At 43.6% G+C, this 19470-nt stretch overlaps 2 protein-coding genes across 2 annotated transcripts; both read right to left on the bottom strand.

The window, feature by feature from the left end:
* Positions 1-12552: 12552 nt before the first annotated feature.
* On the bottom strand, positions 12553-13098 carry LOC147433284 (uncharacterized). The gene is made up of 2 exons (XM_086492888.1): positions 12912-13098; positions 12553-12822 (listed from the first exon to the last, which is right to left on the bottom strand). The coding sequence occupies exons 1-2, from the start codon at positions 13009-13011 to the stop codon at positions 12668-12670; spliced, it is 255 nt and encodes an 84-aa protein (XP_086349014.1). The 5' UTR covers positions 13012-13098; the 3' UTR covers positions 12553-12667.
* Positions 13099-13464: 366 nt separating this feature from the next.
* Positions 13465-15691, bottom strand: LOC147433283 (zinc finger CCCH domain-containing protein 35-like). The gene has a single exon (XM_086492887.1). It carries the CDS (start codon positions 15405-15407, stop codon positions 13656-13658), a length of 1752 nt encoding a protein of 583 aa, XP_086349013.1. The 5' UTR covers positions 15408-15691; the 3' UTR covers positions 13465-13655.
* Between the last annotated feature and the right edge of the window lie 3779 nt (positions 15692-19470).

The raw sequence follows: 19470 nt of genomic DNA, 5'->3' as shown, positions 1-19470 counted from the left end.
ACCACTCAATATTGTTATAATTAAGTTAGATTGAATTTTCTCACACATTAAGATGTGATTAAGGTAAAATTAATCCATCATTAAGCCACTAAGAAGAGAATTTTCTCTCACCTATGCATGCGGTAATTTTGCATCTTTCTAATTGCACTAGGAAAGTGAGCTTGCTTAATTCATCTCTCTTGTAATTTAATTAGTAAAATTCTGAAATTCATAATCATCTAAGCCAATTGATTAACTTTAGAGCCGGTTTACATAGGACAAGTAAAGTATTATCCATAAAATTACTATGTCTTGAAGGAAGAATCTAACCCTCTCGTATAAGGGGGATTGTTCAATGATTCTAATCTATCATTTGGATTTTGATGATGCTCTCGGACTTTAGCTCTTTTCTTCAAGTTTATCATTTAAAGTAGTGAGTATAAAATGGCCCCGGTTAAGAGAACTCACTTCGGTGGTGCCCACGACTACGAGGTGGGAAAGAGCAATGTGAATAGAAAAGGAAAATCTCCCATGGACGAACAAGTACCGGTCATCTCACGGGCCATTGATGAAGAAATGGAAGAGGTAGATCACAATTTATTCAAGTTGTTTAATTTAACATTGCACACGTTTAGCTAGGAAAGAACATATTCCCAAACATGTTGGAGAAATCCGACGGAAACCTCGGCATTTGAATTCATTTGTACATTAGAGTCTAAAGTAGGAAAGAAATGATTGGATATACTGTTTGCAATAGGAAAGAATGTCTGCTAGGGAAAATTTAGCTCTACATATTCATTCTATTTCCAATGTTGAATTAGTCCTGATCCCCCTCCTGATCACAGGGGGCAGAGTTCCTGGTTAAGGGCTCTTGAATCCACGTCTGCTGGTTAAGCGGTGGATACCCACGCAGTGGGGACCCACGTCTGCTAGTTAAGCGGTGGGAATGTCCATGTCGTGCTTTCTATGCGGTGGACATACCTAGTTGTATGGGTAGCTAGGCGACAACGGGAGGAGTAAACTCTCGCTGGAAGGGGGATGTTGTACCTCCAGAACATTGGAATTTTAATGAATAAGTTTGAGTAGAATTTTTACTAGAACTCTGTCTTGGTGCCACTTTGCAATACTGATTGAAGGGCTGTCTTAACGAACATTGTGATTCGGATCTAATCAAGGAATATTTATGTTGAACAATCATTGTGGTAGTAATTAGGACACACAAGGAAGTGTGAGTGTGGGGGTGGAAAGTGGGGGCTTGGCTCAAGTTGCCAATGACTATGAGAAGGGTGGTCCTGATTAGTCGGGAACTCTCTGTCCCCATAGTGTTTAAATCGATACTAGTAATACTCATTGCCCCTAGAGCGGCGAAGTCTCAAGTGTACATGCCTCTGAAACATGGGGAAAAAGGCACTCGGGATTTCTCTCCTCTTGGAAGGTGGGTCTTAGGATCGCTAGATAGTTAAAGTACGCTTCCCCTGCGAGGTGGAGCTAGATCTCATTGTTAGTAGGCTCGAACTCGACTCACTTTGTGATGAGAGATCGTCCGCTAGTTGAACCCTGAACCACTTTGTTTGCTACCGTTATAGATCTAGTGGCCACCAGGTTCACCATCAGATCCGCCGTTTGATACGGCGGGGTGGGGACCTCACACAATATTAGAGTCTATATCTTTCTCACAGCCCTCTAAACAAGCAATAGATGACTCACAACCCACTTGATTCACAGAAGTGATTCTCGGATGTGGTGGTTGAGATTCTAGCACTGGAGGTGGTAAGGGTGTTGTTTGAACAACATTTTGGGCCCTAGGGACCATGTGTTGTGACGTTTGTTCAAGAGGTGGGGCCGGCATCAATGCAGGCACTTGAGGTGTGCCCGTCCATGCTAAGGTTGGTCTATTAGCCATTCCGCGCTTAAATACTATGCAATCCTTGGCTTGATGACCATACCTGCCACAGGCATTGCAATTTCCATTGAAGTTTACTATTAAAGTAGGGCATTCACTGGTACTATGTGGACCATAGCATAATGAGTACCGTGTTGTTCCCTTCTTGGATACATATGATTGTTTTGTGGAGCACAATTGTCTCTAAGAATATCTTGAATGGCCTTGGTGAGATCTGCTAAAGTCATCTCAAATATCTTTGGCTCCTTAGCAATAGGCTTTAGGGTCAGTGGCTGATGCCCCAATGCTTGCGAGCTAGTAGATTTAGGCTCAATAGACATTCTTTCTCCTTGAATCATTAGATTATTCTCCAATTGGATCACATTGGTTGTGAGTGCTTCCCAAGTGGTGATACCTCTAATGACTAGTCCGTTGTAGATATCCTCATGTTGTAATCCCCTAATGAATCTATCGAGAAATTGGTTATTATTGAAGAGCTTATTTGGATTACAACAAGAATTTAAATACTTCGAGCGACTAATAAAGGCGACACAGTGCAGTGAAAGGAATAGCAAGAAAAATACCTGATGTACCACAACTGGTAAATATCGATAAATAATCCCGTTGATACCGGTGATTAGCCTAGCTAATTTCGTTCGTGCTCCAATTGTCGCTGAGGATATAATCTTGCTCCGACTTTCAAGGAAACAATGCAATAGTGTAGGTGTGTTTGCCTTGAGCACCCGTACTGCACTTGGTTGGTGTATGTTGGATACCTTGCCAATGACTTGAAGGAAGGTATGAAACAAGAATATGCAGGGTACGCAGCACAAAATAGCAGCTTGCCTTTATTTTTCCCGGCCTTGCCCTTGCTTGGCTCTGGCGGATTTTCCTAGCTTCGCCCGAAGCTTCACAAGAGGGAGGGGGGGGTACCCCACTGTGGGTACCGTCCCTTAGTTGTTGAAAAAAATGGTGGCCACTAACCCAATTGGGTTGGGCGCCCGTCGGGTGTGAAACATAACCTGCTCACCGGCTATGGCAGCCAGCAGACAGCGCGAGGGGGGAGCGTTTGCTCACCCCGCCTCATATGGTGGTCAAGGGCGCGTGCTACAGGCACGGGAGTTGCTCCTCGCACCCGCGTGATGCCGTCAAGCCCGAGAGGGCGCAATTCCGTGCAGGTCGCCTGTCGGCCGCTTCCCCTTGCTAGAGATGTTTCCCACGCCGTCGGCCTTGTCGTCCTCCTCATAGGGGGTGAGTTCCACGCCTCCTTGACCCCACCATGCAAAAAAAACATGCAAGAATTGTGTGGCTCCCCTCCTTCACGGCTGTGCCTTCCCAAAAATAGTAACCTTGCTCTTGATACCAATGTTAGACAAGGGGAACTAGAACCTAGGAGTCCACCTCCCAACCACCCACTATATAGCATGGCTCCTAGCCCTTTACCCTAATTGGACTCCCTTTTCACACTGCCTAGCCCGGCCTTGCCCTTGTCTAGTCTGGCCTTGCCGTTGTCCTGACAAAGGGTATGTACCACACTTTAATGTCCAAACTAATTGGTTCCCCCCCCCCCCCCCCCCCCCCCCCCCCCCCCCCCCCCCAAACAAGCTATGGGGCAAGCAATGGCTAGAATCAAGATGGGTAGCGGTAGCTAATAACATCTAGAATCCATAGTGGCCATTGTTGATAAAGATATTTTTGTGGAAGATGCTATGGGGTGCTTTGCCAACAGGCATCAAGATTATTTCCTTAAACATTGGCTCAGATAGGTGCTTGGGTGTGAAATATCAAGTGAGGACCTCTCTCACCTATTCAAGAGTGCCCAACGATTAGCAGGCAAGATATGCAAATGGGTTCAAAGGACTTGGAAGATAGGGTTTTACAAGAACAATCTGTTCTTAGGAGGGAAGGTGATGAAAATCTAGGCATTGCTCCTTTGTACTCAAATTGTTAGATTTTGCTAAATTTAGCAAGTTTGGAAGGCCAAGAACCGTCAAGTTATTGGAAATGACTTGTCAATAGCTAGCTTCATGGAGATCGTTCAAGAAAGCAAAGAAGAAATTACGACCATTGGAAAAAGAAAGAACTCGGACGTGCGCAATCATGCAATCCTCACCATCATAACTGCTAATAGTGTGTAAGGGAACATGGGTTATGGCCCGCCTCTATCATGTGCTTTGTAACTTCTTGATATATCGATTGATCCTGAAGGTTCGAATCAGAGCTTGAGCATTACAACTTGGATGTCCTCTCCTCGAGGCTATCAAGAACACGGTAGGTGTACTATAATGACAAGCTTTTACTTATCGCATTTTGCCAAAATGGCATGGGTAGCCATAGACCAATTGTCCGAGTCTTGTTTGCTTTCGAGCAGACAGATCATCACTCTGCTTTCTTGGATGATCTATGCGAAGCTCACCACATCAAGGTCTCTTTCAAACACCCAATGGTTCCTCCCTGCCATATATGGAAGAAAAATAAGTATCTAATAGTTTGAGTGCACATAAGAAGAACAAGATTTCTCATCCTTTTGCCTCCAAGGAACAGATCAGTCTTGAAGAACCTGATCTGCCATGTCTTTTGGACCCACTTACAAATCTTCCCTGTCAGGCCCCTAATTGCCTGGCATTCCATGAAAAGGTGGGCCAAGTCCTCTCTACCTATCATGCAACCTGAGAAACAATCGGATCCAATTCCTCTTTCCTGGATCTTTACGCTTGTCGATAGAGCACCCCATAGCACCTTCCACAAGAATACCTTCATATTCTAAGGCCACTTTGGCTTCGAGATGTTGTCCATGACCTCTTTCCACCGTTCTCTAGGCCATTGTCTCTTCTATATTTTGTTGAGGGGGCTAAACCAATTATCCTTGTGCATTAATCCAAAAAAGCCTTTTAAATTAGGTTTCCAAAATAGGTTACTTATGGGCCATCTCTAGGCATTCCACTCAAAACTGGATTCATAGATTGGCATTACAACATTGTCAAGCTCTTTAAGCACTCTATTGGATAGCAAAATCTCATAGCCATTTAGTTGATATTGGGTTGTCAGCACGTCATTGGATTTCCAACTCTTACTGTTACCATCCCAAAAGTGACCAAGCCGTTTTAGACCCTTATTATTCACTTTCTTGGCAATTTTCTTTCCATAAGGGACTTTGAAGTGGCCTTAATTCCTTGGAGAGCTAGGGGGACCAGTGCAAGATGGAGTTCTTGAAGTACTTGGAGAAAGAGAGAGAGAGGAGAGAAGCGACCTCATCACTAAAGCCCACAGGGTCTTTAATAAAGACCCCATCATGGGATTGACGATCGAAAGCAATGCGCTCGAGGAGATTGAATAGCGCCCCAAAAATTGATGTGGCATGTCCCCCCTAGACCAAATGTAGCTAGAAAGAGTTCTTGAAACCAGTACAAAGATTCTTATGGAAAGACAACACCAAAGACTTGATGTTCTGGCAGTGGGCTAGATGGGAGTCCGTTGTGAGACCAATGGAGCAAGGTGGCATTGGGATCCTTAACCCTGCCATTCACGCGAAGGCCCAATGTGCTAAATTTATTGTAGAAATCACAAAGGAAGACCTGCAGCGTGGACATGAGAGCTCATGAGTTGTACACGAGCATCAAGGAAGATGGAATAGCAAAAATCACTACATTGGATGATAACAAGGGACAAGTGTTAATCACAGCAGAGATGATCGTTGAGGCTTTGCATCTCTCAAACGAAGGAGCTCCAATGAAGGTCAAGGAGGACTTGGAAGCCAAAGTATTTTTCAAGAAAGGAGCCTCGGCCACATTCGCCAACATGATATGTCACAAGGTTGAGTTGCCCACATGAATGTTTATGCAATTTGTTTTGCTAGAGGACAAGAGGCTAACAATCTTCGCAATGTCAAACCATACAATGGCTACAACATATACATGGGCTTACCAAGAGACTCAGCCAAGTGATGATTAATGATGCCTAATAAATCTCAAAACTCGTGACAAAAAAGAAGAAGCATGTAACGGTAACATATCTTGGAGCTGAAGAAATAGGCCTACTTACAAGAATTGCATACCAAACTATTGGCGTGGCATAAAGACTGCCAAAAGCCTCTACTCAAAACACTGGATCAATTATCAGGAAGAGGGAAGTGATGAAGAGACCATAAGATCAGTATCTACTCATACTACAACCCAAACAAGGTGAAAAAGAAAATTGCAAGTGTCCAAGTCGACTAATGAAGAGCCTGAACAGAAGAAGAGCAAGAAGCTGATGGCAGCGGCAAAGTTATCTTGAGAAGGAAAAGCTCAAAAGCAAGCGATAGCTGAAAGTCTGGCCAAAGAATTCAAGAAGCAGCAGGTTGATGATGGAGATTTTGTGGAAGAGTGGGTTCCCAAAAAGTTGCAAACAAAGAATCCTATGGATGGCCCCACCAATAACTGTAAAGACTTGAGGAATTATGCGCTCAACTGGAGAAGGAGAAGGAGGAGAATGAAGCTAAAAAGGCAAAAACTGCCAAGCCCACAGAGAAAAGACCTGAAGTGGAGAGAAACTCAATGATTTCTTACTCCAAGGTGAGTGAACATTCTTTTGGCAGGAGAGCAAGTAGCTCAGGAAGCTACATCCCATCCAAAGCTCTCACAAGCACAAATAGACCCTAAAGATTAGAACAAATTCCTTTGCCCCAAGATAATGCAAGAAGAAATCTGAAGGCCTGTAGTGATACCAAGTACGTAATTGGGAAATGGAGTATGACAGACTCATATTATCACGCATTACAAAGGATAGCTACAGTCATGTACAATGTTGCCATGCAAGAGCACACAAAGGATAAGGCTACTATCATAACTCTTCAAAGTGAATTAATGTTGAGTAACACACATTGAGAAATGAGCATGAAGATGCCATGATAGAGGCTCAAATAGCCAGGCAAGAGGTGTGGCCAGATAATCCCTCAACAACATGATTTGACAAAGGCCCAACGCGGTCTAAAAGAAGCACAAATTTCCATCAGCTTACATAAAGATATCAGTGAAGATCTGGAAGCGGTCATAAACGAAATTGGAGAACATTTGGACGCACTGAAAGGCAAACTAGAAATTGTAGAAAAACAATTAGAGAGCTTGGAAGAGGAGTTGGGCAGCTCAAAAGTGCATAGTTCAAAGAATCAAGACCCAACTACAGACTTGCAAGGTTCTCTGATATAGGCACTACGTCCTCAATTGTTGAAGAGTAAATCAGAGCACTGGAAAGAGCACTCAGAATATAAGAGCGCATGAGGCAAGATACCACAACGACAACCATGGCTTGTGCAATAAAGAACTCCAAAAAGAGCATGACACGTTAAAGAAGAAGAATGTGGAGCTACGGGCAGCATTACAGGCAAAGCTTGATTATAAGCGTCCAAAATTCATTTAAATCGACGATCTAAGGGCAACAAGAAAATCAACGAAGGGAAACAACACAATCATCATCAACCACAAAAAATGACCGGAAAGAGCACAAGATGAGGACATGACTTAAGATGAGCAAAGAGAGACTGAGATGACTCAAGATGCACCAGAGTCAAGTGATGCTCCATAGAAAGCAAACAAAGTGGCAAAGGAATCTACAGTGCTTGAAAAGACACTTCTGTCCAAGACACAAAGGTCGACAAAAATCAGGCCATCAATGAGCTGCAGTAAAGAATTACCACGACGGAAGAGATGCATCGCAAAAAGCCATGGAATGGGAGGTAGTAATTCTCCATTTTGTCAATAAGCAAAAATGATAAAGACCTACAAAGACCAATGAAGAATGGTACACAAGAGCCCTCCCATTGCCATTAATTAGATAGAATACCTTCATTGCCACAAATCAGCCATAAAACAAGAGATGGTTGAAGCCCAGCCCAGTAATCGACAACCCAGATGGAGGAAGGTGTGGCTCAATAAGCATATGGAATGGTCAATTCATTAGATTTGAGCATCCTCTTCACTTGAGCAAGATGTCACTTTTTGTCTAGTGCCTAGAGTCAGAACCTGGAGCCAATATGAAATAGTGCAAAGAAGGCACCACGTCCACACGCCAATTGGCAATGAGAGATTAGATGAGAAATGTATGTTATCCACTCTCACTGCGGCCATAAAGCAATATGAAGACTTATCAATCTATCTTGTCAAATGCTACAAAAGATATGCCAAATGTTAGAAGCTTGTATCAATATGTACCATAACTTTCATGTTAGAAATACCCCGTGGATGTATTTTTTGGAGGGGAATAAAGTTGTGGTATATGATCTTAGAAAGCAGCCAAACGAACAAGTTTTGGATGGATTCTTTGCATGCCTAATGTTTACGCCATCCTACTATATGAGTACTTTTGAAGAGGCTTTCTATATAAGCTTTTTTACACTAGATACCACCAAGAATTCAATGAGGGGGCATGTTTTGTCAACTACCATGCCATGGAGCTTCATCATCAAGCCACCTTCAAGCCATACTTCCAAGAATATATACAGGAGAAGGTCTCAGGTGGACTATCCATCGCCATTTGGCTACAACTCTACAATTGCCCCGGCATTTACTCATGTGAAGGACAACATGAAATAGGAGGGGGGGAGTGTTGGAAGATTCCAACAAGAAGATATCCAACTCGCAAGGGAGTATAGGGAAGGTCTCGGGTGGATAGTCCATTGCCATCTGCAATGTCGCCCCGCGACTCTACAACCGCCCCGGTATTGACTCATGTCGAGGACAACATGAAATAGGAGGGGGACAGTTTTGGAAGATTCCAACAAGGAGATGCTTGAGAGGTTTTTCAAGTCCTTGTAACAGAAAGTGATTGTAATTATCCCGCCAGAAAACCATTAGATCTTTGTTCACTTTTTATTTATACAAAATTATGGGCTATGTGTTTCAAGTCACTTATTTTTGAAGCAGTTTCAATCCTTGTACATATGAGACCCTTAGCTAGGGTATAAAAGGCAATTTTTGTAAGGTTTTGAGTAGACTCATAATAAGTAAAAGTAAGCAGATAAGGTTTCTCTATACGTCATATGTTGTCTCTGGCTACTGTGTCTTAATCTCTTTGCACCGCACCGCACAATCATCGTATCGGAATTCACAAAGCACCATCGTGTTAGCCTCAAGAATCTCTACGCGTGGATATCACTATTGCAAGGGAATTGCAAAATCCGAGCATCAAATCCAATGACCTTCCAAGTGATATATCTTTCAATTTGAGTGTCGTTTAGTATATCCGATTGTTGAGTCACGATTGATGCTTACGAGCACCTGTTCAACGCGACAAACTTCAGATTTAGCACCTCATCTTACATTAATGTTGAGCTAAATACGAATAAAAAGGGAATATACATTTTGGCATGCAATTGGAGCAGAATGTTTAGTGGGCTAGTAGCTTTCAATCTCTTGTATGATACTCATGAGTCACTAAGGCGGTATTTCAATCACAATCCCATCATTGATGTTGTTAGGAAACAACATAAAGATCAAAGATCACAAGCCTTAGGTATGGGGAGCTTTGAGGTTGAATGGCACTTGGTAGGATACTCTTAAGAGTCTTGAGTGCATGTTGGGGTGCAACCAAGGTGCTCTCCATTTTCTCCATGCATTTGTTACTATAATAGTAAGGTGTCAAAGAGCACTGACGACGAGGGTAGGAGGGAAAATAAAAGAGGGTGGAAAAGTTAACAGTTGGAAGGCCACTATAGGCAAAAGGCTCCCTCAATGATAAGGCACTAATATAACAATTTTAAGGCAACCTCAATTGCAAAAGATGTTGAAGACCCAATCCATTGCCCAATGACCATGTATGCACCTTGCATGCACATCTCAAGATCCTTAAAAAGCTGATAATGGTGCACATTAACTACGCTTGGAATATAGAGCATGCAAAAATAAGGCAAGAGAACACCTTAGAACTGGGAGACACTCTATCAAGTACTGGTCTCTAGGGCGGTGTAATAGAGCTAACAAAGGATGAGAGGGCATCAAGAAGCACATAGGATAGATCCAACAAAAAATTTATGGGTGGCAATAAAGTGCAACATCTACTTCCAAAACATTCCACCTTCAAAGGCCCCAATGAGCTTCATTCGTGGAAAAATGTATGTAACATAATCACTTGCAGGGGAAAAATGTATGTAACATAATCACTTGCATACTTCCTCAAACACATTTTTCTCATTAGGCATTAAGATTAGTCAAAAACGGTTACTAATATAATATACACGCGTTCATGAGTTTTTGCCCAAAAACAAAAAAGATCAATCGAAAATGGAAACTGAAAGTAGTCTACTTCAAAAACATGTCACAAAGGTTGGGGGAAAAAGAGCAGAGTTTAGCAAGAAGAAGAGAGGAATAAGAAGAAAGAGAAATTTGCTAAAGACAATACCAAAATTGCATTTCCTTTCAATATAATGCCTTTTTTTTTAGAAGAGGGACAGGATGCCTACGCATATAAAACAGCCTCCCAATCAACCAAAATAGATATAGTGGTGTCAGACGAGAGAATCCTCTATAAGAATTGCACCCAATGCTTTGAACTGGATAAGCTCGACATGGCCATCTTTTGAGTCCTTGGCATGGATACCCAAGAGGACAGACGGACCAAGGTGGCTTAGGTAGTGCCAAAAAGAGCTATCCAAGCAAATGGACCCATCGGCCGTTCCAATTTGCCAACATGAAATGTGCTCTACAAGATAGTTTTTGGAGCATGAAGAAGTTGTATTCTCATAGAAAGGGCAAATACAAGGTTAGGTCAAGGCCGAGTTTATCTTGAATGCGTCTTTGGCTTGCGCGTCAGAGTTCAGTTTTGAGGGTCTATGTTGGAACATCAACGAGTCCCTGCATGGTGATAGATTGTTGCTGTCAACAAGCATTTTTTGACATACTATTTTTTTAAATCTCACATGCCTTGATTTCCAAAAGGATGTTAAACCACTATTTCCATTAAGGTTTGCTTTATTCCCTAGGGTCAGTAGGCTAGTCTATGAAAGAGGGTTCAAAATTAGGCTAAAGATGAGACAAACCCATCCTCTCTGAGGACAAGTATCTATGATATGTCTTCAAAAAAATGCAGGCTTGGAACTACTGTTAAGTGCAAGGGTAAAATTATTACAGCTACATCCCACAGAGGACCTGCAACACATAGGGAGAATTGAGGCGCTGCAACATGGTCTCACAACAAACATAGAGGGTTGGGAGTGCATGTTCCTCCTTACCTTGCGCCTCCCGCTGGAGGCGCGGGAGGCGCTATAAGGTCTTTGAAAAATCGAAAGTTCTTATTGGCCCTATACAAGAGCTTCAAGGTACCCATACTGTGTGAAATTCTTCCAAAAACAATGGCAAATTCTGCCACAGATTCATGAGACACAGTTGACTTGACTACTTACATATCAAAAGATAGCTTTAAAACTTCATTAAAAACTCAAAAAAAAAAAAAAAACCAAACTACTGGAAACTTCAAATTTGAAACAAATTGTGCAAATAAAAGGACCAAACAGCATCTTTGTTTATTAGGAATGGCAATCACCTCAATTGGAATCCTTGTGCATTGTGGGGATGCAATGTGTCCTTGCCAAAAGAAAAAAAGGAAACTTTATTTTGACCCTCTAGAACAAACAACAATGTCATTGATGACAAAGAGGTATTGACAATGTCTCTGCATGGGCGCCGCATTGTCTCTCTCTAAACTTCCCTTTAATCTGCGAGGCTGATTTCTCTCTCTCTCTCTCTCTCTCTCTCTCTCTCTCTCTCTCTGAACCTTGCCTTTAGCTTTGAGGTCGATCAAGCCCTTGGGCTTTGTCTATAACTAGTGGCAGAATCAGCTGGAGTAAAGCTTCAATTTATTAACCGAAAGATGGCCAGATACCTGTCCAAGCTCAAATCTACTCAAGAGCAAGGAGACACTGCAACTCAAATACGCTTTTCGTCCGCCCTTCACTTATGCGGATCTGCTCTTGTATGCAGCTATGCAAGGCTTTTGGTGACTATGTAGATTTTGGCAGATAGTCGCATCAATAGATTTCACATCCCTAGGAGTCTGAGAGCTTGCGTTGATCATGGGAGTGGGTGGGATGGAATGGTTTAATGCTACCCCATGGAATCATCACGTTCTACAATTACCACAATCACCCACCCACTGGTCATGCTTGCATTTCCAAGGTCACCATTGCCACATTTACTGCCCCCCCAGATATAATGTTCTTACACTTGACTTCAACAACCACACCCCCCTCCATCGAAGGACTCCCTGGCAAGAAAATAAAAATGCGCACAAACTTCAAAGGGATACACCGTCATTTTCGAAGGCAGCACAAAAAACGTATGCAGGCATACACCGTCATTTTCCAAGGCAACACTCACGTCAATTTCTAATTTAGTTATAAGGCCTTCACATGACCATTCACCACTATTCTCTGCAAAAACCATATGCTCTTTTCTCCACCAAAACCCATGCTCTTTCCTCATGCTTACATGCACAACGCTCACATGATCCTGATCCATAGACAATTCCTGCATTTATCGTAGGCTCGCATCAAAAACACTGTTATTTCATTAAAATGCAAAATATTGATTGTAACGTTACCTACATTTTCAAGATACAAGATTGCAGTATTTATAATTTCCATAAATCCCAGTCAGCACATGGTTCTTACCCACTAGCATATCCTAAGCATACTGTTGAGGATAATACGAGGACACATTACATTTAGAAAAACATATGATTGATTGATTAAATAGAAGAATTTACATTCAATTTAGCAATTGAAGCAAGAAATAACTATCAACAGCATCAGCATCAAAAGGCCCCCATCCATCCGTCTCATTGCACCTTCCAATCTCCTCCTTGCATGTTGGAAGCGCAACCAAAAGGAGCATGGGAACACCACTTGAAGCTCGATAAGAGGCTAAAATTTGGATTTATGTATATGTGTAGAAGAAAAAAGAACCACTGCGTCACCTTCACCTTTGCTGGGACTGTGGAATAATGTAACAAGGGCATAATGTAATGTATGAAAGAGATAAGATGCAGAAAGTCTCAAGTTGCTGCTATATTCCAAGCCTACCAAGATTTGCATGTCGCATTGCGCAAGTCTCAAGTTGCTGCAATATTCCAAGCCTACCAAGATTTGCATGTTGCATTGCGCACACGAACCATGCAGACATCGCTGATTAGTGCTAAGCTTCCATCCTCCATAGCCTATGAGCTCTGTTCAAAGATAAAAGCTTCACCCATATCAACATGGAGGTGCACACTAAAACTCCTGCCTTCCTTCTGATGGAAGGATGTACAAACCATACTCAACTATTGATTCACTTCAGCAGTTGGAACCCATCTCACAGATGCTTCAGATAGTCCCGACAAGCTTGGCTGCAACAGATGCCCCAAAAACTCAACCATTGCAATTAGCAATCGCCCCCACAACAGACCAGATCATTCATGTTAGTGCCTTCGACCACATAATAACCATCTCCAACCAATGCAATTAGAAATCCACAACAGACCAAACCATACTCACGTTAGTGCCTCACTGAAATTACACACATTCTAGCTCAACATGCTCAACTCTGTTAGTATTAGCAAGGAAAAAACCTTCCAACCCACCATCCACTTCGTCAAACAAACAAAAAAAAAAAGTAAACCCTCCCAACCTAACCCAAAGAAAGCAATTATAAAGATGCCAAAAAAATTAAAACAAAATCCCCAAAACAATACCCAATATGTACAATACATATGGACAAACAAGAAGAGCTCGAAGGAAGAAGGAAAATAACAGACGGAACAAAAACCCATCACACAAAGGAAAACCTTACATCACAAGCTCATTCACCCAGCCCAAATCAGGATCCTCACCACATTCTACTCCATTCTCCTTGCCAATTTTACCATAGATTTTAGCACGAAGGTCACGGCCAGATTCCACTCGTAGAGGTGGTTCTAGCTCGACCAGATTATCCAATGACAAATCCCACATGGAATCAGACGGTGTCCCAGGAATGCTGCGGTAAAGACACTGTCGAAGGGGACTCTGCTGCACAAGAGAGTACTTCAAACTTTGAGGACTGGAGGGAGTGCTTGCAGACTTCTGGAGCTCTGCAATGCGAGTGCATAGCTGAAGAGTTTGAAGAGAATGAAGAAGCTCACTAACTCCAGTTCCATGAGGAGACTGCATGTGAGCAGAGGCAGGTAATGAGAATGACATGTCGTCAAATTTAGCAGCATCAACAGCAAAATCTGAAGCATCCGATGGTATTGAAATAGTTGGCATTGTCTGGAGACGGTTCAGATGACGACGGTGCCCTGGGATTGTTGACACATTTGAGAGAGGCGACTGCACATGAGTCTGAGGAGAGGTCAAATTTCGTGGCCAGCAAAGATCAGGAGACATTGGGGGAGAAGATGATGGTGAAAGTGGTGGAGATAGCGGGGGAGGAGAGCCAGAGTGATATGAAGGTACTGTTGATGTTGGAGAAGACACACTATAACCCCCGCCCCCAAACCCCTTGCTTTCCATAGCCTTCTGAAGTATGCGAGGAGCAAACAGCCCTCTATCTTCCTTGGGTGTCATGCTGTCACTGGCATTGTCAATATATAGGGACCCTGCTAAAGCTTGCCTGAAAGAAGAGCTATCGTAAGAGGATGCCGCCTTGCGCGGACTGCCAGCACCAGAGTTTGTAGTAGTAGAGACAGCAGATGAGGCAGACGGTAGAACTCTGAGCTGCTCAACTGTGTGAGCAAAGAAGCAAACTCGGCGGCGGCATGCACGCCCATCTTTACATGGCTGTGTTCTATACCTTGCTGGGTGTAGCCAGCATTCAAACACTCCATGAGCATACTCGCAAGAATCACCCCTCTTGCAGCTGCCCTTGCGAAAATCCGGACATGCAGTCCCTGAATAATGGATGCGACGAGGATCACGCCGTCGAGCCTTCTCTCCAGGATGCGCAAATGGGCATTCTGTCCAGTCATGGCTCCTTCCTCTCATGCAACGCCTCACCTTGAACTCATACATTCTGAAATCGTCACAGGAATAGGCATCCATGGCCGGAAATGCATCTGCCGGCCACGATTCATCGTCATTTGTATTCGATGGAAGAAACTTGTGAAAAGCCGAAAACGCATCTGAAAAAATTGGAGAGCCCACCCCATTGCCGTCTGAAAAGAGAGGAGATCCCACCATACAATCAGCAGAGCCATTGGTGTACAAGCTCTTTCTGGGTGAAGGAATGGGCATGCCTGTGAGCTCGGAGGCGAATTCGGGGGAGGTCTCGCTCATATTACCATTCAAAGCGAGACCGAGGTTGCTCTTGGGAAGGAATCGCTGAGCGAGCTCTCTGGCTCTGTAAGAGGGAGATGGTGGAGAAGACCCCAATGCATCGAGATGCGGGTAATGGGAAACCGAAAGGGGCGAATGGGGGCTAAGGGGAGCGAGATCCGCATGCGGAGAGCTCACATCAAAGCCGCCATTACTGTCGAAGCAACCATTGGAGAAGGTAGACGACTCGAAAGGGAAGAATGGGTGCGCGGAAGAGGCAGACGATTCAACGAGAACACCAGGCATGGCGATGGCGATTAGAAGGGAACAAAGCAGAGCAGCAGGGAAAGAGTGCAGGGGAGCATTGAAGGCGAAGTGGAGTGCGCACAGAGAGGGACTAGACAGTGAGCAGCAGACTGGAGCAGTAAGCTGGGGGAGTGTGCATGCAGGTGTGGAGAGAGAGAGAGAGAGAGAGAGAGAGATTTTGCGTGCTGTCGGACGACAACCGAGCTACAAGACACAGAAGACTGGAAGTGGATATTAAAAGGGGGAGGGAGAGGGGGCGACGGCTTCAAGAAGATCAAGAAGATGCTGGTGTGAAGAAGCCCTTGCGCCGCCCGCAATATGTAAAGGGGGAAGGGGGGGCCCTTAGGGGAAGGGGCGAAGGGTACATTTGCACCAGGGCAGCCTTACGTGGCAACGATCTTGGGGCCGCGTGGTGGCAGGGGCTTGGCTAAAGGGAGAAGCGCCCCATGCTGGCCCCCCGCGTGGCTAGCCCCTTAGTGCGCGCCGGGCCCCGCCACCACTCCCCATCACGTCCTCGGGCCCCCCTCTCTCTTCCTTCGGATCTACGAATTCACCCCTTTCCGGCTTTCCCTGTTTCACCACCTTCTTCTTCCTAGTTCCTCCCACATCATCTACACTTTCTTCCTTTTCATGCAACTTGCAAACTTGCAAGCATGGGCTTTGGCCCATGAGGCCTGTTTCCAGACCTGTCCACACCCTTGGATCCTTAGGCCCAATTCAGATTGCGCGGCAGAAGAAAGGGAGCTTTTCAGCAGCTTCCAGGCGGAACTTGTACATAGCCATGGATTCCACTCTGCAGCCGTTCACACAGAGCGGTGGTAGAGAGAGGGAAAAAATCCTACGTGGAGACTTAAGATTGGTTGCACGCTACCGTGTCAGAGCGAAAGAGAAGTTCGGCGGGGGGGGGGGGGTCGGCACAAAAATTTGGGGGGGTGGAAGAGAAGCACCCCTTTTCTGCCGTGACGTGGAAGAAATTTTTCAGAGTTCCACCGCCCTTTGTGAACAGACGTTGCCAAATGGAAACCTTTGATTGGCCCATGCTCATAGCTTTAGGCTCCTAGCCTCTAGTAATCACTCTAGGCCACTTGTTAGGAGTCTTGTTTTGACATTACTCCCCTTGAGAGAAGGGAAGTAATGTCGTGTGCTAGTCTCCATCCAACCATGCTATCTTACAGCCTCCCCGTAGTATACACGATGTCCGGCCGTGTCGGTGGATTTGCTCGTAGGACCCATGTCCTTACATTATAACCCCCCCCCCTCCCTTGGAGAATCGTTTTCGTCCTCGAAAACAAACGTAGGAAAACGTTTTCTAAGTGCAGATATATTCTCCCATGTAGAACTTTCTTCAGGCCTATCTGGCCATTTTACCATCTTTCGTCTGACATGATGTCTAGTGCGAGGCTCATGATAATCCAAAATCTTTCCGGGTTCATGAGGGATGCTTGGCGGTTCTATAATGTCAACTAACACACCTGTGTCAATGACATTATCGTTCTATCCTAGTTGTTTTCGCAAACGGCTAACATGAAAAACAGGATGAACTCGTGAGTGCTCGAAAAGAGCTAACTTATATGCCACTTGACCTATACGTTTGAGAACGGTAAACCAGCCACAATATCGTGGTGAAAGTTTAGCGACTTTTCATGTCTTCAGACTTTCTGAATGCTCCGGAAGCTTGAGGAAAACCTTGTCTTCTTCTTGGAAAGTAGCAAGATGGCGATGCTCATCTGCGTACTTTTTATATCAATCTTGAGCTTGCTTAACATTCTCTCAAGCAACTCGAAGCATATCAAAATGGTCTTTGAGAAAATCCTTCACTTTCTGTATCTTCTCCGTAGCCAACCCCACTGTAACGGGTGATCTAGGTTGAAAACCATATAAAAGCGTAAATAGACTAAACCATGTAGTCACATGCTTTGAACTATTTTAAGCAAATTCCAATATAGGCAAGTAGTCTTCACAATTGGTTTGCTTCTTGCTAACATACGCTCGTAGCATATCCTCTAGCACTTGATTAACCCTTTTGGTTTGACCATCTATTTGTGGATGATCAGTCGTACTAAGATTAAGTGTAGTTTCTAAATTTTGGACCACAACTCTCCAGAAGTGATTATCAAAATTTCGATATCTATCACTATTGATACTAGCTGGAAGAGCATAGAGTCTATATATATGCTCTATAAATAGTCGTACTGTAGTCTTAGTGGGAATGAATTGACACGTCTTTTTTAGACGGTCCACAATTACCCATATGACATCATGGCCATGATTTGTATTAGGTAGTCCTATTACAAAATCCATAGAGATACTCTCCCCACTTACCTTGTGGAATCTCTAAAGGATGTAAAAGGCCACCTACCTTGAGGCGCTCTGCCTTATTAACTTGGCACTGTTGGCGGTTTAGTATGTACTCTTGAACATCATGATGTAAGCCTGGCCAATAAAATTATCGTCGAACTAAGACATACGTCTTACGAATACCAGGATGATCAACACTTGGACTATCGTGACACTCAAATAATATTTGGCGCCTAGTGTCTGAGTCCTTTAGCACGCATACTTTAACCCTTGTGGAGTAAGTATCCATCGTCAATGGAAAAATTCTTCCATCGCTTAAGATTGTCCTAAGTAGGGGTGGAGCTTTGTGTGTTGGAGTTTTTATCTGCACGTGCAGAAACATGTTGATTTGGCTGTGCAGAGACATGTGAGTGTGAGGGATCCCTTCTTAAAATTGCACTCCACACTTTAGCATATGATGGATCTTGTGCACACTTGCCACGTAATGACTCCAAAAATTCACTCTTTATTTTTGTGAAAGCAAGTGAATGAATCTGAGGCATCCGGATGGCTTAGTGCATCTGCTACTACATTATATCCACCCTTGCGATATCGTAGCTTACAATCATAATTGTGAAGGATCTCCACCCATCTAGCTTTACGACCCTTCAAGTCCATTTGAGTAATAAACATTTTATACTCGAAAACCACTTCAAACTCGATACCATATAAATAGTGTTGCCACTTTCGTAAAGCGTGAATGATGACATACAGCTCCCTCTCATAGTCAGAATAATTATGTTGAGCTCTATCCAACTTTTTTCTTTCAAAGGCTATAGGTCTTTCCTACTGGAGAAGTACCGCACAAATTGCTTTATCACTAGCATCAGTCTCTACCACAAACGGCTTAAGTGGGTCAATGATAGCTAGGATGGGAGCAATGGCTACATCTATCTTGAGTTGTTCAAAACTGCGTTGTTGGGCTTCTTCCCAAGAAAAGGTCTTACCTTTTGCTTTAATTTGATCCATCATAGGAACATCGATTTTGTCATAATCACGGATATATTTTCGATAAAATCCAGCCATGCCTAAGAAGATTTGAAGCTCCTCAACCGTGTTGGGATGTGGCCATCGAAGAATGGAAGCAACCTTGTTGGTGTCTATCTTGATTCCATAATAAGAGATCACATGACAGAGGTAATGTATCTCTCTTTTAAAGAAATCGCACTTGCTTGGCTTAGCATACAGGGTGTGAGTTCATAGTTGTTTGAACACTAATCGTAAGTATTCTATGTGTTCATCTTCAGTCTTACTATAAATGAGAATGTCATCAAGGAAAACCACAATAAATTTTCCAAGGTAGGCACGTAAGACACTATCCATGAGTGTCATAAATGTAGCTGGAGTATTGGTTAAACCAAATGACATAACCAAAAATTCATAATGCCTGAACCAGGTTCTAAAGGCAGTCTTAGAGATATCTTTCAAAGGATACGCACCTGGTGGTATCTTGAACCAAGATCTATCTTTGTATAGTACCTTGCCCCATGGAGTTGATCAAACAACTCATCCACTCAAGGCAGAGGATACTTGTTCTTGATGGTTATGGCGTTTAATCTGCGATAATCTACGCACATGTGCATAGAACCATCTTTCTTTTTTACCAATAGAATTGGTGATGTCCAAGGCGAAGCGCTAGGTCTAATGAAACCACGGCAGAGGTAGTCAGTCAACTGACGCAAGGACTTGGGTAATACCATACCCACTGTACATACGCAAGCTTTCA

The sequence above is a fragment of the Adiantum capillus-veneris genome, chromosome 20, assembly GCF_014529385.1.
Source record: "Adiantum capillus-veneris isolate H3 chromosome 20, ASM1452938v2, whole genome shotgun sequence".
NCBI classification, from domain to species: Eukaryota; Viridiplantae; Streptophyta; class Polypodiopsida; order Polypodiales; family Pteridaceae; genus Adiantum; species Adiantum capillus-veneris.
This window is presented reverse-complemented; position numbering and strand designations above follow the sequence as displayed.

What these genes read in the sequence shown, in the direction of transcription:
- LOC147433284 (XM_086492888.1), bottom strand. Translation starts at nt 13,011, where the DNA reads ATGTCTGCATGGTTCGTGTGCGCAATGCAACATGCAAATCTTGGTAGG. An exon ending in AATGCGACATGCAAATCTTG is followed by an intron (nt 12,823 to 12,911) that starts GTAGGCTTGGAA and finishes ATTATTCCACAG; the next exon opens with TCCCAGCAAAGGTGAAGGTG.
- LOC147433283 (XM_086492887.1), bottom strand. Translation starts at nt 15,407, where the DNA reads ATGCCTGGTGTTCTCGTTGAATCGTCTGCCTCTTCCGCGCACCCATTC.